Source organism: Apiotrichum porosum (assembly GCF_003942205.1).
Source record: "Apiotrichum porosum strain DSM 27194 chromosome Unknown scaffold_4, whole genome shotgun sequence".
Lineage (NCBI taxonomy): Eukaryota > Fungi > Basidiomycota > Tremellomycetes > Trichosporonales > Trichosporonaceae > Apiotrichum > Apiotrichum porosum.
This window is the reverse complement of record NW_021167111.1, coordinates 774,406-797,800: the sequence shown is the minus strand read 5'-3', so window position 1 is coordinate 797,800 and position 23,395 is coordinate 774,406. Positions and strand designations below refer to the sequence as shown.

Here is a 23,395-nt window from a genome sequence, read left to right as displayed (position 1 = left end):
CACCAACATCCCATCCACTTGCCGCACTTCACCCACCCTCCGTTCACGCTCAACACTCTCCCACCTCTCCCTCCCACCTCCTCCTCAGACACAATGGCTAAGAGTAAGTGCGAGCAGTTCAATGGGATGGAAAGTACGCGCAGTTCAGTCTGCGGTCCTGCGTGGTGATGGACGCGTGTCGTCTGCGTCCCTCCCAGCGGCAACAACACCAAGCCATGACTGCACCACTCTCATTTCCCTCGCACTCTCATGGCTCCACCCTTATCAGCTATCTGGTACGTAACATAGAAGCTGACTCACAGTCCCGAGGAGCTTCCGTCTCCTCGAGGAGCTCGAGAAGGGCGAGAAGGGTCTCGGCGACGGCAGCTGCTCGTACGGTCTCAAGGTGGGTCCTCGCGTGCTGTGTTCTTCCTTCCCCCCGTTCCCCTTTATGCCTCCACTCTTTTGCTATCGTGAACACCCCCGCGCCTCATCACATCCCTTTTGCTTCCTCTGCTCTCCGTGGCCGACAATGCGGAAGCTTGGAGGTTATCGGTTGTGGGGAAAGGAGCCGGGTGATGGCCCCATGGTGGGGCGGCGAGGTGGAGCGCTGGCAGGAGTGTCACACGCGCGGTGTGTGCAAGTTGCCAAGACGCAAGGGATGTCCGATCGGCTGCCTACGACCTCGAGTAGACTGCCGGGATACTGCACTGGAGCTCGCCTCTTCATTGAACTGGCGTGGCCCGGCACGGCGTGCGGACCTGTATACGTACCGTTCGACCTGGTCAAAGGACACATGGGTGGCGCGAGTTCGGCCCGGATAGCAGTCGGACTGTCTGTGCGCCTCTCCAAGTACCACCCACCTCCCCCATCCCGGTGTTGTGGATCTGGCATGGCGCTCGGTACTTGAGCACGCTCGGTGCGCTTCCGGCTTGAGCTCCGTCTCGGGACGTTTGCGAGCCAGCACATGTTCTATTCCGAGGTTCTGGACGATCTCCCGGCCGGCGCACCCCTTCCTCGGACTTCTTATGGGCGTACCCGACGTCCGCGCGCAGTGTGTCCGCTCGCCGCGTGCCGCTGCCGCAGCCCCCGTCCGCAGGTTCTCCGCCGGCGCTCCACCGGCGCTCAGCTCGTGGCCCCACCCTCACCTTGCTCCACATGACCATGACCTTGTCCGCCGTCTTGAGACCTTGTCGATCGCTCTCCGCCAGCGGCGTTTCGGGGCTCGGGCTCGGGCCCAGCTGCGACCGCCGCTGCCATCTGCCACTGCACGGCCGCACCCTCAGACATGCGCACTGGTCGTACCCCTGCCCGCCGCGCGGCGCTGGGCGTTCGTTTAGCGCTTGCTGCGTGTGGCTGCGGGGTCGGAGGTCTTGCAGGTCTGGCCAGCATGTACGACGCAAGCCAGCGTCTGCGCTTGCGGGCCGTCCGTCGGCATTGTCGTGTACCTCCGCGCCTCATGTGGTCCTTGCCGCGTTCCCAGACTGCTCCAGACGCCATGGACTCCGAGCTGACGTTTGCCTGCAGGACAGCGACGACATTGCCATGTGCGAGTGGAATGGCACGATCATTGGCCCTCCTCACAGCGCGTTCGAGAACCGTATTTTCTCGCTTAGCATCTACTGCGGCGACAACTACCCTGGTACGTTGCAGCGGAGTGTGAGCATGCGTCGCAGAGATTGCAGCCTGGGTAGACACGCGGCAGACATGCGTAGAACCTGGAGACGGAGCATGTTCTTGCGCTACCGTTACAAGAATTCGTGAGACGCTTGGATGAGGCTTCTGTCTACGAAAGTTGGCACCTCATACCGCGGGTTATTATCTCATCTGAGACAGCTACGTCTTGTCATCTGCTACCGATATCAGCGGAGCGAGACAGCGCCAGTCATCTCCGCCCTGCTGGCTGCATGGGTCACATGTCTCTGGTGCCCCAAACAGCCTCCAGCCTCAGACGCCTCGATAGAGCTTCTGCAATTGAGTTGACTACGGCGTGCTGACGGAGCCCACAGACGTCCCTCCCATCGTCAAGTTCGACAGCCGCATCACGCTCCCCTGCGTCAACCAGCAGGGCCTTGTCGACCTTAGCCGCGTGGCCAGCATCGCTCAATGGCGTCGCGACTTTTCGCTTGAGAACGTCCTTGTCGAGCTCAGGAGGTGAGTTTTACCAGTCAGATGTGGAACCTGTGTGACATCTATGGCGAGCTACGCAAGCTAGAACGTCAAGCCTCCATGGGCCCCCGCCAATTCATATGCCGGGTTCGCGTCTGCTTCTAGTCCAACCACCATCTTCAAGATGAGCACACCGGCTGGTTGTCTGGCCGCTCGCTCATCATAACCGGTTCAGCGGATGCTGTGATGAGTGGAGGCCTTGTATATCTTCTTTCAGAGTTCCTGCGGCACCTACCGACTTGCGAGGTACAGACGAAGCTGACGCCTCGTCCCAGGGAGATGGCCGCACCTGCGAACCGCAAGACCCCGCAGCCCGTCGAGGGTTCCGAGTTTCCCCCTCTCGACATTGTTGCGCTCGGCAAGCAGCGCCGTGCCTAGGCTAGACCACGTTTCATCCCTCTTCTTTCTCAGATGCAGACGACCCACATTACCAAGGACTGTGGCTCCCCCCCAAGGTCCCCTCCCGTACCGAAGCCGAGCCAAGCCGGAAACTGAACCCAGCATTCATTCGCGCAGCTTCTGTTTGCGGCGGCGCCGTACCCCTAACGAGCCTAGCGACATCCATCATGGGCGGGGACGACAATTCATTCTGCGGCATCCGTTCAGATAATGTTAAGCCCGCGCACCTGTTACCGGCATCATTAACGGACAAATCGCAGCCTGCACCGCGAGTGAGGGCGGTGATCGTGGTGACATGGCGGGATCTGACATGCTGGATCTGACAAGATCTAAAGAGGGAGTCAGGACTTTGCTGCAGATACAAACAATAACGCGCCCGAGCCCGGCGGAGGGCCATCCCCCCACCCCATACACGCCCTTCATACTGGGTTGGGAGGTTGGGCTGGCCGGGCTGGTCGTGGCGCCCGCGTGCAGTGGCGCCTCTGTGGCCTCTGTGGCGGTCGCAGGATACCTCCGACCCACCGCACCCCAGAATCGGCGGTGGTCGCGGTCCACGGCGGTTGAGAACGACGCCGGTACACGCCAGTACGCCGGTACGCCGAGAGCCCGAGCCCGATCCCGAGAAAGACCAGCAGTGGTTAGACAAGAAGGAACCCCTCCCCCCCACTCTGGCGAGAACTTGCCGTTGCGCGAGTGACCGGGGTAAGGTGTGCTAGATGTCAGAGGCAGTGACGTAGGCGCTAACCCGCCCGTTGTCACCCGGTTATAGGACTGACCCAGGACATTTGGCCAGGACATTGGCCAGGACAATTACATGCCCCAGGTGCATACGCAGACAAAAAAAAAAAAAGGTCTAGACTCTGGACGAGGTGGACGGTGGAGGGAAGGGGCAGTGGACGGAGTGTGGCGTGGGAGTTTTGGCCTGCCAGAGAGGCCTCAATGCGCTCTCACCGCGCAATGCAGCGAATGGCGTGTCATTGCACATTGTGCCGCCACCCACGTCCGAGGGCGGCCGACTTGGCATGTTGCTGATGCCGAGCGCAGCAACGTTGCAACCAAAAGTGCATGTAAGCCAGCAACACCACACAGCGGAGCACGGTGTGGGTCACAGCGGCATGGCGGATACAGGAACCAGCCGGTCACAGCCCAGGCAGCCCAGGACAATCCGCAGGACTCGCAGCTCCAGGATGCAGGATTAACCATTTTGTGTGTGCGCCACCAAAACGGGATTCCACGCACCGTGTGCTGGGGTGGTGTCGTCCTGAGAACGACCGCCTCTGGGCGCCCGCTTGCCAAGTCGAGAGGAGAGGTCGTTCGGCTCTGGGCTGTCAAGGTCACCATCTCCCTCGTTACTTTCCCAGCTTCACAACGACCTCCAGGTGACCACCACTGATCCACGGAATGCCTGCGCCTCATGCATGTTCTGCGCTTCCCTCGAGATCCCGCGCGACAATGGCGGACAGGCGTCGTGGTGTCGCATCTCGCATCTCGCATCTGGCGTGGACCTTTTTTCATTGAGCATGCACCGCGCAGGCCCACTCAGGCACGCGACCCAGAATACACGAACATAGGGGCTGGCTCTGTCGCCAATGGGAGTCGCAGACCCGTCACGCCGGCGAGAGACCGCTAACAAGCCAACACGACCCAGGAAGCTGTGGAGAGTCGAGAGCAAGATGAGTGCCGAGCACCGAGCGCCGAGCGCCGAGGGGCCGAGAAATGGCAGGCTGACCCGTAAGCAAGGGGCCGAACAGCGTGGGTCTGCCTGAACGATGGCGTTCTGTGCCAGGGAACGTGCAGGGAGAGAACGAAATGAATGGCATGGGCCGGCATTGACGGGCCGTGGTTGTGCATTACAGCACCGCACAGAGTGCAGACGTGCAGAGATCGCAGAGAGAGCCCTGCCGCAAAAGGGCCACCGATGGAAGACGACGATTTTGATGGCTGATGGAAAAACAGCGCCGCACAGACACACCATACGCCACCCTCGAGTTCGCAAAAGGCGCCGCGGGGGGGCTGCAGCGCTCCATGCGGAGAGGGTGCATGCGTGCATGCGTGCAGTTGCGCGCAGGCAGAGGTGCGCAGAGAGTGGGGGGGCCTGGCGGCCTGGCGGTGTCGAGTTGGACCGGTTCAGGAGCGCCAGAGCCGCAAACCACATGGGACGTGCCAGCCGGCCAATGTTTTCCGGGGTGCTCACTCTCATGCCACCACCACCACGGCCACCACCCACGCCTCACGCGGCCATCTGTGGGCAGAAAATAACGAGGACCAAAGAGCACTACTACTACTACTAGAAGGCAGGAAGAGCATGGCTCGTGCATGCCCCAGATATCCAAAGAGGAGGCCCACACCTTGGAAAACATCACTTTGCTCACCACACTTTTACTCATCATCACCCATTGTCACAGAGACGACCACGACCATACCCTCGACGTCGCCCACGACCCTCCTCCCCACCCTCACCGTACCCTCTCTTCCACCCTCACCTCCCTCACCAATCTCTCTCCACCCTCTTCACGACCGGTAGCATCCCTCACCGGCACCCTTCACCACCCCACCCTAGCTGGCGTCACGACGCGCACTGGCCACAGAGTCCACCCCCGCAAATACCCATTCCAGCCCTAGACCAGCACGGACCGTCTGACACCGCGCGCGCCTGTGTGTGTGTGTGCATCGACCCGTTGAGCAGCTGAGCAGCCCCTGCTCATCAAAGTGTGCGCTTTGCTCCTTTTGATCCTTGAGAGAGAGACTGTTTGTGTTGTGTGACGCGACAACGAAACACGTCCACTTGCAATCACGCCCCCCCCTGGCGAGTCCTTGCGTCGCTCTTCTATCCCTCGCCTTCTCATCCCCCATCTCGCACTTCTCTTGTCCTCTCCACCTCTCACAACAACACACCACTGCTTGTTCTACACCGTCTCCTAGCTCCTCCTACCACCTCCTGTTCAGCTCAACGACGCTGGACGCGTGACGCCTAAACAGGATCCCATCAAACTCGTCTGTTCCCCACCACCTCCGCACATTGCATCGCCGCCTCTCGATTGTCCGAGCGGTACACCTCAATCCCTCAGCCTGGCCATAGCGTGCACCGCACCACTTCGCAGCTCCATCCCTCTGCCCTCCACTTCCCTCGCCAGCGCAGGTCGCTCGTGCATCGCTCCATCTGCGACAGGCAGCTATAGTGGTCGACTGATTCGAACAACACTTGCCACCTCCCACATCCAACTCCACCGGCGTCCATCATTCTGTCGGATCGCCGCTGTGTCAAAACAACACACCTCAACCAGGCCACGCACACTCCATTCCACAATGGCGCCCCATCACCTCCGTACTTCATCCTCAACAAAGGACTTGATCTCAAAGTCCAAGTCCAGCATCTTTGGCTTCAGCCGTAATCGTGACTCGAAGCAGTCGTTCCGCGACTCGACTCTCCTTACCGAGCTCACGCCACTCGACGAGCCCATCTACGTGCCCCACGGCATGGTTGATCTCAACGGCAAGACCGCTCGCCCCATGGTGCGCAGCTACTCGACCGGCCACGCTCATTCGTCGCCCATGTCGTCATATTCGATGACCCAGGCTGCTCCTGGTACTCTTGGACAGGGTGCCACCGTCGTCCGCACTCCACAGGATGCTACCTTGACCAGCATGGCCCAGCCAGACTCAATCCTTCCAGGCGGACCCCAGCCTCCTCATCGACAGTCGTCGCTGCGTGCACCGGGCCAGCGTCGCCCCTCTGCCCCGCCAGCACCGTCCCACTACCACATGCAGTCGCTTTCGGGTGCTCCTCAGCACAGTGGGTCGGCACCACGCTACTCACCTGCCTCCGCACCGCTCTCGACGCCTATGGAGTCTACCCTCGAGTCTAGCCTCGATTCGCTCGAGCTTTTGGACAACTCGCGCCCGCCATCGACGCGCCAGCTCGGTCGTCAAAGGTCCCTCGCGAACAAGCCCAGCTACAGCAGTCTTGCGAGCCAGGGCAGCGTTGGCCGCAGTCGTGCAGGCAGCATTACCGCCAGTGTCAGCCCGGGCGTGGTCACGGCCGGTGTGCCGCGTTCGCCGCCCCGCGTCTCTCCTATTATGCAGTCGTCGCCAGTCCTCCAGCAGGCCCCCGTGATCGACGTTGATGCGGCCTACTTCCAGCGCCGCATGGCTGCTCGCGGCTCAATGTCGACCCTCACGCCCAGTTCGCACTCGAGCATGTGCGGTACAGTGCCCAGCTTGCATTCGAGCACGCCGAGCATGTCGAGCACCGCGTCGGCCGTGATCATGACTCCTTTGGGCCCCGGTCCGGCTGGTCTGGGCTCTGCGCCCTCATCCTCGTCTCATGGCAGCGAGTACTACGAGCCCCCTCAGAGTGACCGCAACTCTGGTCACGAGTCGCCTCCACCCGCTCGTACCAGTCCTACTCTTGGCGGCCGCTCTCACGCTCGCAGCAGCCCAGGTATCCGTCCCAAGCACTTGCCTTCGCCATCAATGTCATCGCTGGCGGCCGTCGCTGCCCCTGCTCCTGCGGCTCCCAAGCGCGACGCCCCCTTTGCGCCAGTCTTGGTCGCGCACACATGTCGCCCAGCAACCGGCCCTCTTTCCTCTGTGCTCGTCACCCTCCGCTTTGGTTACTCTCTCGACGCAGAGCCCAACACACACGAGGTGACCGTCACCTATGATACCCTGCGCCCCGCGGGTGGTCGTCTAGTCGCCTTCCTCGACAGTGCGCTGCGCCCGTCGTCGCTCGACAGCACCGCCAGCTCGACCAACACGTCGGGTGAAGGTCCCGAAATGACAGACGGCAGCAGCGCAGAGGACAGCGATTTCGAGTTTGACGCCGACGCGCGTCTGCAACCTATGCTTGAGTAAGTTATTGGACGAGCCGCGGCCCTCCCCCTTTCCCACGCCACTGACATTGCTGCGACAGGGACGAAGAGTACCTTGCCGCCTCTGCCACCTCAGATACACCAGCCTCGTTGCCAAAGGACGACAGCATGCATGCTCCGCCTCCATCCACTCGCCGCCCCCGACTGCCGCCAAGCGTGTTCCACGAGGGCGTGTTCGCATCGTCGGCTGGCGGCCTCCCTCCTCTGTCAGAGCTCCCAGCAGCTCTTGCCCAGGCTCGCGCGCACGCCGCCGGCCCCACTTCCTGCCCCCCACCAACCGCTACGGCGCCGCTCTCGCTCGCCGTCCGTGCCCGCTCCAACACGTGCCCCGGACCAGCACGCAGCACCATCACGGAGGTCACCGTCCTCCTCCTGCGCGACGCCGGCGCGTGGCACACCATCGCCTCGCGTCTGTGCTCGGGCACCTGGCCCGAACTCGCCGGCAAGCGCAGGCGCATCGAGGAAGAGTGTCGCTGGGCAGGCATGGAGCCCCTCCTCGCCGAGCTCCGCCTCATGCCTGCCCCGGCCAACCGCGGCGGCTTCCTCTAGACCCCGCTCGCTGCACATCCGTAGCAACAGTCTGTGTGCGTCGTGACACACAAAATTCACAGGAGAGAGAGAGCGAGAGAGAGAGAGCTCCAGTTGTTGGCCCAAAACGCCACACACCCATCGTGGTGGCGACCGTGACATTGTAACACGGGGTTGTAGGTAGCGTGTGTAGATCAGTCAGTAGTAGCATGTGGCGGTATAGAAATGAACAAAAAATGTGCATAACACGAGGTCGAGCATGACACAAGGCGGAGGTGACAGGTGTCGCAAGTGGGTTATGGCCGTTGTGGGTTCTTATGGTGGCGTACGGCCTTGACGTGGCGCTTTGGCGTGGGATCTCCAGATCAACCACGACGCATTTGTAGTAGGTGCTCTTCTACGTCGTCCGCGGACCGCGGACCCCTGTGCCACTTCCCGAGTCGGAAGAGATGGACCAGACTCATGGTGACGCCTTGTCTCGCAACTGTGGCTCGTCCTGCGGGTCGATCTCAATCTTCGTCAAGTGGCTTTGGCTTCCACTCGCGTGACCGCGCTACGGCACAGCCTTGACCAAGGCCAGGTTCCGTAGTCCAGACTGGCCTGGAGTCGGTATGTACCAGAACGACCCCCGGTTAACGGCTACCTTGTCAACGATCTCGTGCAGCTCGCGGCGGTAATCGTACCCGATTGTCGGCGACGCTCGTCACGAGCACCTATACCAACCCCCCCCCGAATCCCCAGACTCGTCGTCCTGCTGACGCCGAAACACACGCCTACAACTGCCCATGTAAGTCGACTCTGCCTTTGAGTGTATCAAGCGCCCCAGTCCGACTTTGACGAGTTGACGAGACGAGTTGCCGACGCCGAGAATCGCGTCAAGAGAGCCCCGTTCGGCTGATCGCCTGTGACATGCGCCGCGTCGAGTGCAGTGCGGACGTGCAGACTGGTGTCCGACCCCGTCCGAGACCACACACGGGGTGACGCCTAGCGCCTCCCTGCCGCCTGCCGCGCCCGCGATACATGTGCCGAGACGGACGCGCCCAGCCTGTGCGATCGCGGACCTGGCGACACGGACAGATCTAGACGAGCGGGCGGTAGCGGGCTGAGGAATGTTCCAACGGTGTCAACAAGGCCGTCCTGTTCCATGACGACATGCCCACATGATAGTACAGCCTGCACGTGACCTGATTCTCCGACGTTACGCCGGAGGGACGGGTTGTAGATTACCTAATGGCTTTTGCGTCGTACACGTTGAGTGTGGCGGGGCGAGGCCTGTGTCACCCACCTCATACGCTCTCTCCGGAGCGGATCAATGCAGCTCCAGGCGACGGAGGTTGGGTGTTTGTGAACGCAAGTACGTCAGTGACCACTGGTAAATTCGTTACATGGTCAGTGGGCAGATGCTCGGGTGGTGAGCAGAGAACCCAACAACGTGCATGAAAGCGTCTGCGTTGCTGGTCCCGCAGGAACGACATTGATCGATACGCATACCCACGTTGGATCCATGTCGCCTTGCAGTCTTGACCAGCGGGGTACACCCACCCCCTCTCCCCCTCCTCCCTTCCCCGCCTCTCCCCAGCACCCCAGGTGGCCTCCACACTCACACCCATGCATTCATGAGGTGAGCCACAAGGGTCCCTGCCAACCCCAGATGCGTGGGAAACGGTGATCTAAACCAGAGCACTTACTGTGTACACGCGGTTCCCAGCCCCCCGACCCCGACTGTGCGCGCAAGTCTTATCGCCAGCTCCCAGGCCGCGGGACGGGGCCCAAGAAGCCGACGCCGCATCCCACAAAAGGATGCCAAGCCTGAGAAAGCAGGTATTCACGGCGCATCATGCTTCGAGGGTGCAACTGTGACCGTGGGTCGTGGGTCTTGGGTCGTGTGGGGTGGGTGACACCCGGTTGCGCGACCACTGCGCGCTTGTTCTGTGAACCGTGACCGTGACATGCCACGCTCTTCTTCCCCAAAAGCAAATGTAGCCCCCGGCTTCGTGGAAGCGCCTGTACTGCAGCGGTACCCCGCAACTGTATCGGCAGTGAGGTTGTCCCCGCACCGCCAGCTCGGCCCCGCCCGCTCGCCAGCGGCGTCAGAAGTGTGAGAACCACCGGCACTGCGGAGATGGCGGGGAACACCTGGCGGGGCAGGGGGCGTATGCGACGTCAAAAGGTAAGGTGAACGTTAATGGATTCCACTGGTGGTGAGGCGTGCCACATGCCACACACCAGCGCACCAGCGATAGTGCGTGAGCTCGAGGCCAGGACAAGGAAACGGAGCCAGAGTGTAGGACGAGGGTGAAGGAGGGCGAAACGCAGAGTCGACAGAGTGCGTATTCCACAGCCAGATGTGTGTGTTGCGGGCAAACAGGCCAAGTGACATGACGTGCATGACGTGGAGCATGGCCAGCCGTTGCCCGTTGCCGCCGGTAGATGTCAGCCGGCGTGGCCCGGCTGGCGTTGGAGTTACGCTGGGCAGTTGGGCGGCAGGGTATGCGGTCTATAAGGGCACCTGTGCGCGATGTTGGCTCGCTGGACGAGGTGTTGTGGCGCTCGCTTGCTGCTTGCTGCTCCTGTACTTCCTGTTGGCTTCTGGCTGCCTTGTCAATACCAAACGCACGCACCCCCCCAGAACCGCCGATGGACACTGCCGCATACCAAACCACCATGCATCGAATACCAAACCATGGCCCCACGGAATGGGAATGAGGCATTTGGCAGACAACGCAGCGACGACAGGAGGTCGTGGGACCGTGGGATTGGTTTGCTAGTAAACCTCCGCGGGAAGCCTGGGGTGACTTGAGCAGACCTCGATTCCCGATACGTTCCTCGACCTCGTGAAGCACGCTGTGTGGGATGTATCCCATGTCCATTAGGTTCACAACAGCGACAAAACACAAAAAGGTTGACGCTGCCAGCACGTTAATCTCACGCGACTGGCGAGGTCGGGAATAGTGAGGGCAACTATCTGCTGGCGGGCAAGCGGGTGGCGCCGCCGGCGGGTTCCGTGCCTCTGTTCCCCACCACAATGTTGCGGTTTGCATTCCTTTCTCCCCCGGGGTCCTCGCGTTCCTGTTGCAGGCAGATCACACCCCCAGTCTGGGCGGGCCCATTCCCCGTTGGACAGCGTCTGGTCGTACACCGGGCGTAGTCGGACGTGTGTGCATAGAATACGGGTTTACGGGATCGCGAGCTCGGCAAAAAAAGAGGACGTGAGAAGGGAAAAGGGAATGCGAGAAAAACAGACAGTATGCTTCTGGCACACGATAATCTAAAGCTTGCGTGGCAGTGCCATCGATCGACCGCATGCGATGGGGTTGGGGCCGGTTTGGATGGGGGAAACACGCATATACACGACCAAACAAGGTCACTTGACCTGTGGTCACGGCGGCTCTGGACGCGTCAGCATGGACCACCCGCCCACCGGTCTACCGCTGGACGCGCCGGTTTGACCACCACCTTCGTCATCGCCTCGCCGTCAGAGCTGCGCGTTCCCTGCAGAGAGCCTCGCCTGCGTTGTGCGGCCGGGGGGGCGTCTCGGCATGCCTCGCCAGTTGTGGCGGCACGCGCCGCGCGCGTGCGGGTGAGGCACAGGCGAAATGTACTCTATTTGGTCTGTGGCGTCCGAAATCATATGGTCGCACATCAAACAGCCACTCTTCGTCTTGTGCTCTCCACCTGTGGGGGGATGGCAATGCATGTCACACTGTGAGGCTATCGGGCCCCGAGGAGACTGTATTGCGCTCATGGCACATGCATGTAGCGCAGCTGTGACTAGGAGAGGTAGAAAAGCATGGGTTGTTGTCCAAAATCGGTGGCGGGGGCCCCGCACTCCCCAACGAAAATCGCCCAAAGAGTGTGTGTATGGCAGTGCTCACGAGACGCGCTGTGGGATGCCCGCGTGCACCACTCCACCACTCCACCGTTGACGTTGGCCCCCCGCCGTATACAATCGTCTTGGCTCATACACAGGCCCCCCCTTCCTTCATCATCTCTCTATCTATAATCTACTGCACGCACATCCAACATACACACACATACACAACTGCTTGCCATACGCACTCCAAACGTGACATTCGCTTCTGTCCCCACGCAAACCCACCGCCTCGCTACCGCCCGCCAGAGGAGAGTAATACCGGGGCACCTCGACGTTCCCCCCCTGAATCTCCCCCAAAAGTCTTGAACCGTTCTGTCAACGAGCCCATTCTCACCCACCCACCTTTCTTTGATCCGCCTGTCCCTGTACTCCCCCCGCGCGCGGTCGCCGCTCGCCCACGCACAGCGTCTCTCTCTCTCTCGCATCTCGCACCTGTGACCGTTGCCCGCTGTCCCTGCCTCGCCAAAGCCAAAGCCCCTCGTTTCTGCGCTCCGTCTCTCTAATTGTCGGCAACACGCCTCGTTACAGTTCACCTTGCCCCCATCTGCCCCACGAGCTCATCCACTCGCCATCCTTTAATAAAGCCAAACCACCAACCTCTCCACAACCCACCCACACCCACCCGTGTCTGTCACCACCTGCCACCCACCACCTGCCCATCATACAACCCGCAGCAAAACCAACCACCACCCACCACTCCGAGATGCCTGCCACACTCGTCCGCCCTTCCCCCCTCCACCTCTGCGCCCACGAGGCCGAGGAGGACTCCAAGTCATGGTCCCCCTCGAGCTCGGACAGCGAGGCCGAGGATGAGTGCAACTCTGCCAACAGCGACAACAGCGACGAGATGCCCTCGTCGGCTCCCGTCCAGCGTCTCATTCGCACCGGCCCCGCGCTCCAGACCCGTCCGCGTCTGCCGTCGCCTCCTCGCACATCGCCTCTTTCTCCTCTTGCTTGTGGCTCGTCCTCGACCGAGTCGGCAGCGGCCTTCCCTTTCCCCGCGGCTGGGCGTCCCCGTCCTCGCGGCCTGTCGCCACTGTCTCCCGTCGCCGCCACCGGTGGCCTCCAGCGCGGTGCCATGCCCAAGGCCACCCCGCTCGCGCGCACCTTGTTGAACCGTTCGCTCTCTGGCGGCGCGTCGTCGGCCGCTCCCAAGAAGCCGACCAAGATGATCGTCCCCACCAAGCCCTTCCGCACCACCTTTGACCTCGGCCTCACCTCCAAGGAGCTCGCTCGCAGGCCCTAGGGCAGCGAGTTTGAGACGAACGCGAAGAGCCAGAAGCAACGAACGAGCGAGCGATGATGGGAGCAAGCAAACCAAACGAGTACCTCGAACAGCAGCCTCGACGAGCACCACTCTGTCTTCCCCCCCTCCCTCCTTAATCGACGACAAGATCAGAAGAGTCGCCACTCCCCGACGCCATAGACACCACCCGCCTCGGCGGCACACACACACACCACACACCACCTCCATATGTAGTATCACCACCCATCCAGCAGGGCTGTAATTCATTTGTAGAACCACATCCATAGCAAGCCAGCACACACAGCGATGCATTCTGTGCCTAATGAATAGAGCAGCAGCAGACCCAGGCGACAGTAGCCACTGAACTGAACTGAGCGTGATCTGTAGCAGCCAGTGCACAGTGCACGCGTCGCCTGCTGATGTGGCAGCGGTGTCGAATGGCCGCGCGCCAAATGACCAGAAACAGCACGCGTCGACGAGCCATGGAGATGACCCGGTGGCGCGCATCCACATCCATCCGCGCCGCACGGGCAATCGTCGGTGTGTGGGGACACGCGCACCTGGGGCAGATCATGAGCATGCCCAAGCCCCGATGAGTCATGCATGCAGTGATCAGTGAGCCAGACTCCGATGGCCGTGGCCGACGGTGTGTGCTGTGCTCCATGCTCCACGATGCGCGAGACATGGCCGCCCACTGCCACAAGACGAGACGGCCTGCGCCACCCAATCTTGCCAGCGCCAGAGCGCGCTTGGCGCTACGCAGATCCATTTGGCAGAGCCTACGTTTTTCGCTCCAACACTGCACCATTTGATGCATTTGATCCCGCCAAACACGATTTCTGCCCCAACGAAAACAAGACTGGTTTTGGTTTTTGGTTTTGGTTTTTTTTTTTTGTGGGTGGCGATGAACTGCCCGGACCTTGGCGAGACCTTTTCCTGGATCCCTGCGTCCAGTGGATCCTACACAGCTGCGTCATGGCACGCGACGGCGACGTCGTCGGGCCCTTTTGGCTAATTCTGAACCAAACGGCTCGCATTAGATGCAATATCCCGAAATTGTATTAACGCAACTTGAGGTGCGCCTTTGGCGTTCGGGTCCTGACCACCAGAGAGCACTTTTCCGCGGCCGGCCGCGGTTCTGCCACCCGCGACGCCGGTCGTGCGCCGTGGGCCATTCGCTAATGGCCCACGCTAATCACGCACCATCTTGCCCTAATCGCCCACGTCGATCCTTTACCCGGCCGCCGGCCGGCTCGCTTTTTGTTTTTTGCCCCACTAAGACTGCATTCATGGGACACCGCAGCAGGTGACTACCTCGTGCGGCAGAGGTGGGGGGGGGGGGCAGGGGCGTGTGCGTCCCAAACGCTGCGACAAGATGTCCTGCAGGATCGAATATGCCACTTTCCCGTTCGCCTCGCGTTTCCTAAGTCCCCAATGAAAGTGGGCTCGGTGATCCATTGGAGAGGATGAGGACAAACGCTTGACGCGTCACGCGAGCCGCGCGGTCGGCAGTTGGCCTCGACGCACACGACCACGCCCACGGCTGCCCACTGCCACCAACCGCCACCACCTCCCCCCACCATTCCCCACACTCTTCAACCCCACGGAACTGCTGGGCTCCGCACGGGGGTGTCCGTCGGGCCGACCTCGTCAGCCAGCTGTGCGGCGAACACGGCGAGGGGTTACATGTACTCGCATGCTGATGGCCCGTGCTGTGCTGGCTGCACGGCATGCTACAGCAGCATTGCGGGATATCTGCGCGGAATATGTCCAGGATTCCTGTCTCGCTCGCTCGCTTGGGTCAAGAAATTTGGGGAAGAAGGGGTTGGCCATGTTGGACAGGTGACAGGTGACGGCTTTCAGTTGGGACAGACACATGCACGCACCCCACAAGTTCTAGACTGGACATGTCCCATGATCACATGCACCATCATTGTGTTTGTGCTCCATCTCCCCAAAGATACCCATGAGCCACGGTTAGGAATTGAGTAGACTGACAGTGTCAGTAACAAGTTCTGCCTAATGCCCAGCCGCTGTTGGTGTCACGTCAACTTGGTAGTGCCCACTGGCTCTCATTCAGTGGGTAGTACGCCTTGAGCACCCTCTCCCACCCCAACTGTCGTCTCACTGCGTCGACAGGTCGCACTGTTATCCCACTTGTGGCGGTTCGCGACTGGGGGTCTGGCGGCGACCACGGTGCCGGGCCCGCGCCGATCCTCGCATCCCTCCTGTGGCCGATGGTCGGCAGTGCGTGAATCAGATGGACGCTGGTAATCGATCTTGATCACCATGAGAAAGGGAACACGAGTCTGGACCGACCGTGTCGCCGTCCTCGTCCCCGAACAGATGAGGTCGCCTCCGCCATCCAAATAAGGTCGTGTCTGACATCTCACCCCCAAGTGCCTCGTTGCGCTCGGAACCAAACTGGGGGAAAACACACTATGCTCCAGGCGAATTCGACGTTGTGTTGCATACTTGGTTTTCGCAAAAATGTCTCCTCCAAGCCCCAACACGCACCCCGCTGTCAAAAGCCTCCGTGTGGCAGCTACGACGTGCTCTTTGCGCTCTTGCTACAGAGCTCACACCTGTTCACACTCAAAGTCACTCTCGTTTACTCTCCTCTGCACAAAGTTTACAACACTCTGCGAATGCCTGACTGCGATACAGGTACCCAATTCCCGCCATTCCAGCATTCAAGTTGTAACATTCCGGCATCGTTTCGGTCCATTCCTTCATTTCAACGGGCAACTACATTTCTCACTGATTCTCACTGTCCTTGCCAAGTCTACTCCTCTTCCTCGCCTCCATCCACGCCACGGCGGCGGTACTTTGTAGTCACCCAGCGGAACAGCTCGGGACCGGGGCACCGACCAAGGAGGACGTGGTAGCAGCCGCCCAGGTCGTCGACGTACTTGACCAGACTGCCCCCACCGCACCTGTTGTTTTGCGTCCAGTGGCAGCCCGGTCTGATACAGCAGAGGTTGTTGGTTCCACCAGGGCAGTGTCCCGGGAAGGTGTTGCCGCCGTTGCCGTTGCAGTCCGAGGTCGTGGTGCATACACCTCGAGCGAACGTCAGTGGCGGCCGGGTAGAGGGACGACGTTGGGACAGTGTTAATCGCACTCACCGGTCTGCAGCTGGCTTCCGTAGTAGAAGGCACAGTGCTCGTTGACGGCGAGAGCTGGGGTGGTAACAGCCACAAGGGCGAGAATGACGTTGGTGACGAGCATCGTGAGTTTGTGAATTGAAAGGTGGGATGAGGCCAGTCTCGTTCGACGATCTGGAGAACTTATAACCTCGACGCGTGACGGACGACGGCGCGCCATATTGGCCAAATGCCAAGACGGTGTGGTCCCATGACCGAAGAAACTCAAGACGGCACGGCACACTTGTGAGCACGGGTGAACTAGAGGGTGTTCCACTGCTAAATCATAAAGTATTTCATTAAAGCGAACAGCAATCGTAAGGGCACAGGCGGTGCGAGAGCTACATGACATGACCGAGTTGGCCGTTTACGAAAAAGAAGCTCCACGACAGCCAACGTGGATACGGATAGGAACGCTCCGCGGGTTCGTTTCATGAACAGCGCCGCGTCATATACAGTACTGAAGACCTCGTGATCCGAACAGTCGAAGCAAAGCCTCGAACGGGGGGACGGTTGTATCGTGTCCACACTGATACGCATAACCCTTTCAAGCTCGACAGCCGTGCAATTCGGCTGTGAACCTTATGGGAGCGGCTGCGCCTCGTGACGGGGTACGGCACTACCATGTTCCTGCACTTTGTATTAAACTGGTGGTCGAGTGCAATAGAGATATGTGGTTCGCGCCGGCCTCCCAACTGTACAATGCCGCTTCGTCGAGGAAATGAGTTAAAGTTGAGTCACGACGCTTGGCACCGAACGTGAAATGTTCGGTTTACGCACGGCTCCGACGACGGCGGGGAGACCATGTCATTGTCAGTCACAATATATGGAGTTACACCAGTCACCACGACCAAGTCACTCGCCGCGTCACGACCACCTCGCTTAGGAAAAAGCTACGGTGCGTACGCTGAACCACATTTCAAGCGGTTGCCACCGAGGAAAATGGATAATAAAGAGTTGGATCATAAAATCGTTCTTATAAACTCCAGGTCCTGTTACTGTGCCTTCCCCGCAACGATACGGATACTGCGATGAGATGGACCGAGTGGCTCGTATAGGTAGCTCTTCTCGTCTTGACTTGTTCGTCCCTGGTTGCCATTCCGGCAGTTGGACCAGTTTGACTGCTTGCGCGAGCACGAAGGACTCTTTAAATTCCACGGTACACTAGGTAGCGTTGGAGGGCTTTTAGCCTCCCCAGCCTACCTCACTGTGAACGCGTTGGGGTTCTTGTCACCGAGCCGCCCACTGGTGGAGCAGGTGAAACTGTCAAGAACTGGCGTCGCCACAAATCACGAGGAACGTCCTCCTGGGGGGTCCAAAATCCGCACGGCTTCCAAAGGGTGCCGCGACTGTCATGTTGACGTTGACGCTGTTGTCTCGTGTCACTCCCATTCCAACAACCCACATCAGTGCACGTTGCGGCTGCAGGACCTCATGCATTGCCAACGATGCTCTTCAGTCCGACCACGATGCAAGATGAGCGTCCAAAGAGCGACGTTAGGGGCCATTGCGATATTTGCCGATCCGGCTTCCTCCGAGTTCAAAAGTTAGTGTCCGTCAGCATACGTCAGTGGCACCAGCGCCGCGCGTTTTTGAAAAATGAGATGAGATGCAAATAACCGTGCACGCCTCTAAGACTACAACACTGCGACCGCCGCACGCCGAACCCTCCCTCGCTGCGCGCCGCAACTCTAAGATGAACGCCATGCTCCTCTACTCGCCGCGCATCCACTCCTGCACAGCGACCTGGATGCGCTCGCTGACGGCACCAAAGCTGTCCAGTGCCGGACGGACGTCGAGCGAGAAGACGGGGTTTCCGTCCTCGTCGTTGGGGGCTGAGTAGTAGTCGATAACGTAGCGCTGGGCGGCCTCTTCCTTTGTCTTGTTGCCCTGCGCGTCCAGGATTGGGCGCGTGACGATCCAGTCGTGGCGGTCAAACGGCTTGTCCGTGTTGAACTTGGAGGGGAAGAGCTGGCCGAGGAACAGGTGCATGCGAGCCTTGGGTGACAGGTCTCCAGGACGGCCCTGGAAACGCGCGAGCTGGGCGTCCTCTCCACTGTGAAAAGGTCAGTGTTGCTCGCATGGGACTGGCCTGTGGCACATGGGCTGACGAGTTGACAAGAGTGAGGGGGAGTTGAGGGCTGCTGTGAAAGCGATACCTAGCTCTGCCGGCCCCGCCCAACTGTCCCTCGTCACCACCCCGCCAACCCGCTATCGCAACCTTTTGCACTCACCCAGGCAACCTCTTCTCCCACTTCATGACCTCGTCCCAAGCACCCTCGTTGATCCAGTTGTGAATGTCAACGACCATCTCAATGCTCTCCTCGGGAGTCTCCCAGCCCTTGCGGACAAGAGCGTTGTAGAACTGCTGCGGGGAGGGATACTCCCACACGCTGCCCGAGCTGCTCTCGCCCTCGGTAGGTGGGCGGGGGATACCAGACAGAGTCTTCTCGGTGGGCAGGTCGAGCTTCTGGCCGGGAGCCTTCTGGGTCGCACTCAGTCCCACGGGCATCGAGTTGAGAGGGTTGAGGGAGCCGGGGGCGCCGACGGCAGTACCAAAGACGTTGGCGGCAGCGGCACCGGGCATACCGCTGTGGTCGATGGGGCACTTGGCACCGTCGGAGGGGGCGGCCTTGGGCTTGGCCATCGAGGCATGGTCGACGGGGCACTTGGCAGCGCCGTCGGCGGCGGCAGCTGGGGCAGGGGCAGCAGCCATGGCGGCGTGGTCGACGGGGCACTTGGCAGCACCGCCTGCGGGGACTGGAGGGTGGTCCGCGGGCATGGCGGGGGCGGGGGCCTCGGTGGAGGAGGTGAACCACTTCATTGCTGTTGGTGTGAGGGATGGAGAGATGACAGAAGTGGGAGAGATGCGGCCCATAGCAAATCATGATCCCCCGAAATCAGAGCCGCAGCGCCGAAAATCAACACGTGACGGTCGCGTGGGAGGGAACATTGCCGATTACGTAAATTGCGCTGTGGCCATCTCGTCAACAACAGCATCCATGTTCATCTCTTCCAACCACCGCTCTCCCTCTCTCGCCATGTCAACACAACACAGCACAAAGGCAAGACACTACGCAGCCCTCGCTGCCCGTATCCGTGAACTTCGCGGCAACCTCGACGAGACCGAGCAGCTCATGGGCCACATGTCCGACCACCTCCTCGGCATGCGCAAGCTGGCCGCCGCGAATGGTGCTCAGTGAGTACCGCAAGGTCTGCAGACTCTGTTAGGGTACAGCTTTGCCCCCCACACAGGAATGAAGCTGACGCACTGCTCTTAGGTTTATGGCTGTCTCCCGCCTCCTCGATGTGGAGCTCACCGAGGCCAAGGAGGCTGAGATGGCGCGCCAAGCACAACAAGAGCAGTAGCTCAGCTTGATCGGCCGCCGGCAGCTACGACCCACATCACACCCGTGTGTCGCGCGTGTTTTATGCGCGACCCGGTACAAGAGTGTATATAGATAGTAATTGATGTTGTACCATACGCAGCGGGCTACCCCCCATCGTCGCACTCTCACCACTCAACCATCAGCTGCATCCAGCCCTCAAACCGCACACTTCTGACTCAAAGACTTGCAGCGCACCGCGGTCCAGGACCAACAGATAGTCATGATCATACACTCAAGCTAGCCCAGTGGCAGCGACACAACCCTAACAAAGACAAACAATCTCCGACACGCCCGCCCTCCCTCCCGCCACCCTATCCCTTTCGTCTCTAATCAAAGTCGAGCTGGTGCACACGCGTCTTGAGCTGACCCTTTGTCAAGCCACCCCGCAGGTCCTGCGGGATGTTGAGCACCTCGACGTAGTTGGATGGGAAAATCCCCTCGTTTGTCGACGTGGCCAGCTTGCCTCGCCACCAGTCGCCGCCTGCACCCGCAGAGTCGAGGACGACGACCACTTGACCCTTTTTGAAGCCCAGGTCGCCAGACTCGGCAGCCGAGAAATCGAACAGGGCGACGGCGCGCGCGTACCCGTCCTTGTCGTCCAGGCCGGCCTTGCGAGCAAGGACGGGCTTGGGACCCGTGGTGTGGCGCGGGGCGTAGTCGTCAAAGGGATAGGACGAGTCATCAAAGTCATACCCTTGCCTCTCATCGTCCGAGTCGTCGCGGGAGCGAGAGCGCGAGTTGGAGTATGAGTTGGACGACGAACGACGGCCGTGCACGTCGGCGTGGCCGTTGCCGTTACTGTACGACCCGTGGCGCGAGCTGTGGGACCCGTTGCCGTTCGCATGGCCATTTCCGTAGCCATTCTTCCGCGGGGATGTCGAGGAAAACTCGGCTTCGCTCCAGTCGGCACTTGGAGCAGCATATGTGCTAAACGGACGCGCTTTACGCCCACCGTTACTGTTACCCGTCGTGTCCGCGCTGACCACAAGATCGCGTGTCCAGTCGCGGCCAGCCAATACCGACGTGCTTTCGCGCAAGCTCACTTTGCTGCGCTCCTTGCCATTCTGACCCGGGTGGGCATTCTGGTAGGCACGCTCGAGAGCCGTATCCTCGGCAATGTCATCGAACGGTAGGATGGTACCACTTCCCCGACGCGAACGGTTGGGGGTCCCGTTGCTTCCCAGGCTGCCGCTCCTGCTACGAACGCCAGCAGAGAGACGCGCAAAGCTGGCCGTGAGGCCCTTGTCATTGGCGTTCCACGTGCCGAGGAGGTCCGAGTCATCTACACCGCTGCCCTTACGCGCACCGAGGCTCGAGCCGCCGTACGACAGCGAGCTGGCTCGGTTGGGAGAGGAGCCATTGGCGCTGCCGCCGTTGCCAAAGTCGAGCAAATCTTGGCTCTGGGGGACTCTGGGCGACTCGATGGGACTGTCTGTGGGCGACGTGACAGCGGACCGTGAGGTCGGGGTGGCGCCACGGGACCCAAACTCCGAGCTGAAGGGCGACGGTGTCGCCTTCACCTCGTAAGGACGCCGGGGGTTGGAGCTCGCTCGAGGCCGGGCGGGAGCGGCCGCGGGACCGCCGTTGGCGTTGTACGTCTCGCTCGAGGGACCGGCACGGCGGTCGCCCTTGGCCTTGCCAAAGTTCATGCTTGGGATGAGTGTGCTGGATCGGCGTTCCCATGGGCGTGCAGGGGGTGCGCGGTCCGTCGGCGTGCCGTCTGGTGAGATGCGTTCGCGGGGGGCCACGTTACTGCTAGGTGTCGAGGTCGGGTTTGGGTCAAACACGGCCACGTTACGGTCACTGTCATTACCCCTGCTCTTCGACGACCCGATGCTCCACAACGACGAGGAGCGCTTGCGATTCGCGGGCCTCGAGCCGCCGGCACCAAGACCTTCACCGAATGCGTATCCGCTACCGGCTTTGGCGCCCTTGCGCTGTGGGGTACGGCCCATGGCACCCATGTCCTCGTCCTCGACCCAAGTCTGGCCTCCGGGGAGGCTCGTCGCACCGTCCAGAACGTCGATGAGGTGATACGCCCAGTCTGGCGGGTCGAATGTGCCGGTCAGGATCTGCTTGGCGGTGAGGTTGTCGCCGTACGCAATACGGTTGGCATCGCCGCGTTCGGCGATGACAGACCCCTCGACTGACATACCGCCAAACAGGCCCTTGGTCTTGGAGTACGAGTACATGGCCGCCAGCTGGCCCTTGGTGTTGAGCGCGCCAGTACCCTCGGCATTACGACCGAGGGGTCCTACGGCCACGGACAGGTTGCCGCCGAGCGTAAACGATCCTGCGGCCATGAACGATGCCACGGCTGCACGAGACTGCGGGCCACTTGTCAGCAAAATGTACCACTGTTATTGTCATGTTTTCGGAGCTCGGGAACATGGTCTCGAGACGCCACTCTGCACGCCCAGGCCCCAGGTCGCGATCGCCGCGTCCTGGTATTGCGCAGTGGACGCAGGGTCTGGGCGCCGTGCGCTGCGGCCATGCGGCGGTACACGGGGCCCGCATAGCACCCCCGTTCTGGCGGCATATGGCGACGCCGGCGAGGTTTTGTTTGTGAATTGTGATGGGGAGAGGGAGAGACGGGGAGGAGGGGGATGGACTCACGTTGAGCACCACAAGAAAGTCCGTGACCTCGGCGCCAATCTGGCCGCCTACTCCGAGACCGCCGATGGCGATGGCAGAGGGTGGGGACCACGCTGGGCATGTTAGTGGCGCTAATATGGGGCTTTGAGGTACAGCCGGGGCGACCGGGGTCCACTAGTGGGACGACGGGCAGCCAAAGTCGTCCGCCGACGCATGTGGACAGCCAAGAGGCCCAAGAGGACGGCCATGGCCCACATGGGCGCCCGCGTCGAGGGAGCCGCATTGTTTCCACGCAGGACACTCACATCCATCCTCCAGACGGGCAATGACCAGGCCGCTGCCTGCGCGAGCGCTGAAGACGAAGCCGGCCTTGGCAACGGTGAAGATGGCGAAGCCGTGTGCGCGTTCCAGGACGGATCGAGGAATGACCTGTTTGTCAGCTTCTCGTTTTGGATCCTCCTAGCTGGGTGTGGTAGAGTCGGAGAGGAGCCGGTGGGTGAAGCACTCGGCGCTGCGCCGACCTCACGCCGCCTCCAGCTGTCCGGCGAGTGAGCAGCGGTAGCCGCACACACGGCAGCGCCGACAGAGCTCGCTGGCCGCCTGAGCTGCAGTCCGACACTTTCGTGTGTTTAGAGCTCGCCTGGTCCAGCACGCAGCTCATCGGTCACCGAGCACGCCGTACCACCTTTGCCCACCCGCCGGCGGCATTTGCCGCCAACCTCCGCGATGCGATCGCTCGCTTAGCAAAGTACGTACTTTATCCAAGCCGTTGTTGTTCACATCCACGAACTTCTGCACTGATCCCAGTCAGCGGCCTGCTCCCACGCCTACTCTGTGCGATTCTTGGACGTACCGATCTTTGCCGCCTTGCGGCACTCCTCGCGGAGGTGTTCTGTCGGGTCAGCGCAGCTCCAGAGTGTCATTGAGTGGGCCGATGGAGTCTGGGTAGGGAGTGACACGTACGCGGCATGGGCGTGTTGAGACCCATTGTGTCGACTTGCTAAGTGGAATCGGCGGCAGGTGGGAGTCGTGTGAGCTGTATAATGTGTGCAAGTGTAATGTATGTTGGGTGTGGGGGGTGTGTGTGTGGGCAGTGTGATTGGAAAGAATGGGCCGATGGCTGCCGACTACCGTGCGGCGGGGACCAGGGTGGAAAATGCGGGGGTGGAAATGGGGGGTGTGACGAGGAGATCACACTGGCG

General features: G+C 60.9%; 7 protein-coding genes across 7 annotated transcripts; 4 read left to right on the top strand and 3 right to left on the bottom strand.

The window, feature by feature from the left end:
• Window positions 1-93: 93 nt before the first annotated feature.
• Window positions 94-2,526, top strand: MMS2 (E2 ubiquitin-conjugating protein mms2; the record flags this gene model as incomplete). The annotated part of the gene is made up of 5 exons (XM_028622417.1): window positions 94-103; window positions 303-385; window positions 1,507-1,621; window positions 1,989-2,133; window positions 2,424-2,526. 5 exons carry the CDS (start codon window positions 94-96, stop codon window positions 2,524-2,526), a joined length of 456 nt encoding a protein of 151 aa, XP_028477309.1.
• A 3,327-nt stretch (window positions 2,527-5,853) lies between these two features.
• Window positions 5,854-7,967, top strand: EHS24_007034 (uncharacterized protein; the record flags this gene model as incomplete). Its single annotated transcript, XM_028622416.1, has 2 exons — window positions 5,854-7,397; window positions 7,460-7,967. 2 exons carry the CDS (start codon window positions 5,854-5,856, stop codon window positions 7,965-7,967), a joined length of 2,052 nt encoding a protein of 683 aa, XP_028477308.1.
• A 4,556-nt stretch (window positions 7,968-12,523) lies between these two features.
• Window positions 12,524-13,066, top strand: EHS24_007033 (uncharacterized protein; the record flags this gene model as incomplete). The annotated part of the gene is made up of 1 exon (XM_028622415.1): window positions 12,524-13,066. The coding sequence occupies one exon, from the start codon at window positions 12,524-12,526 to the stop codon at window positions 13,064-13,066; it is 543 nt and encodes a 180-aa protein (XP_028477307.1).
• A 2,785-nt stretch (window positions 13,067-15,851) lies between these two features.
• On the bottom strand, window positions 15,852-16,294 carry EHS24_007032 (uncharacterized protein; the record flags this gene model as incomplete). Its single annotated transcript, XM_028622414.1, has 2 exons — window positions 15,852-16,126; window positions 16,192-16,294. The coding sequence occupies 2 exons, from the start codon at window positions 16,292-16,294 to the stop codon at window positions 15,852-15,854; spliced, it is 378 nt and encodes a 125-aa protein (XP_028477306.1).
• Window positions 16,295-17,922: 1,628 nt separating this feature from the next.
• CYC3 (holocytochrome c synthase) lies at window positions 17,923-19,033 on the bottom strand (the record flags this gene model as incomplete). The annotated part of the gene is made up of 2 exons (XM_028622413.1): window positions 17,923-18,265; window positions 18,444-19,033. 2 exons carry the CDS (start codon window positions 19,031-19,033, stop codon window positions 17,923-17,925), a joined length of 933 nt encoding a protein of 310 aa, XP_028477305.1.
• A 217-nt stretch (window positions 19,034-19,250) lies between these two features.
• On the top strand, window positions 19,251-19,578 carry EHS24_007030 (uncharacterized protein; the record flags this gene model as incomplete). Its single annotated transcript, XM_028622412.1, has 2 exons — window positions 19,251-19,408; window positions 19,491-19,578. The coding sequence occupies 2 exons, from the start codon at window positions 19,251-19,253 to the stop codon at window positions 19,576-19,578; spliced, it is 246 nt and encodes an 81-aa protein (XP_028477304.1).
• Window positions 19,579-19,924: 346 nt separating this feature from the next.
• Window positions 19,925-23,181, bottom strand: EHS24_007029 (uncharacterized protein; the record flags this gene model as incomplete). Its single annotated transcript, XM_028622411.1, has 6 exons — window positions 19,925-21,925; window positions 22,215-22,306; window positions 22,499-22,622; window positions 22,950-22,990; window positions 23,047-23,085; window positions 23,157-23,181. The coding sequence occupies 6 exons, from the start codon at window positions 23,179-23,181 to the stop codon at window positions 19,925-19,927; spliced, it is 2,322 nt and encodes a 773-aa protein (XP_028477303.1).
• Window positions 23,182-23,395: the final 214 nt, after the last annotated feature.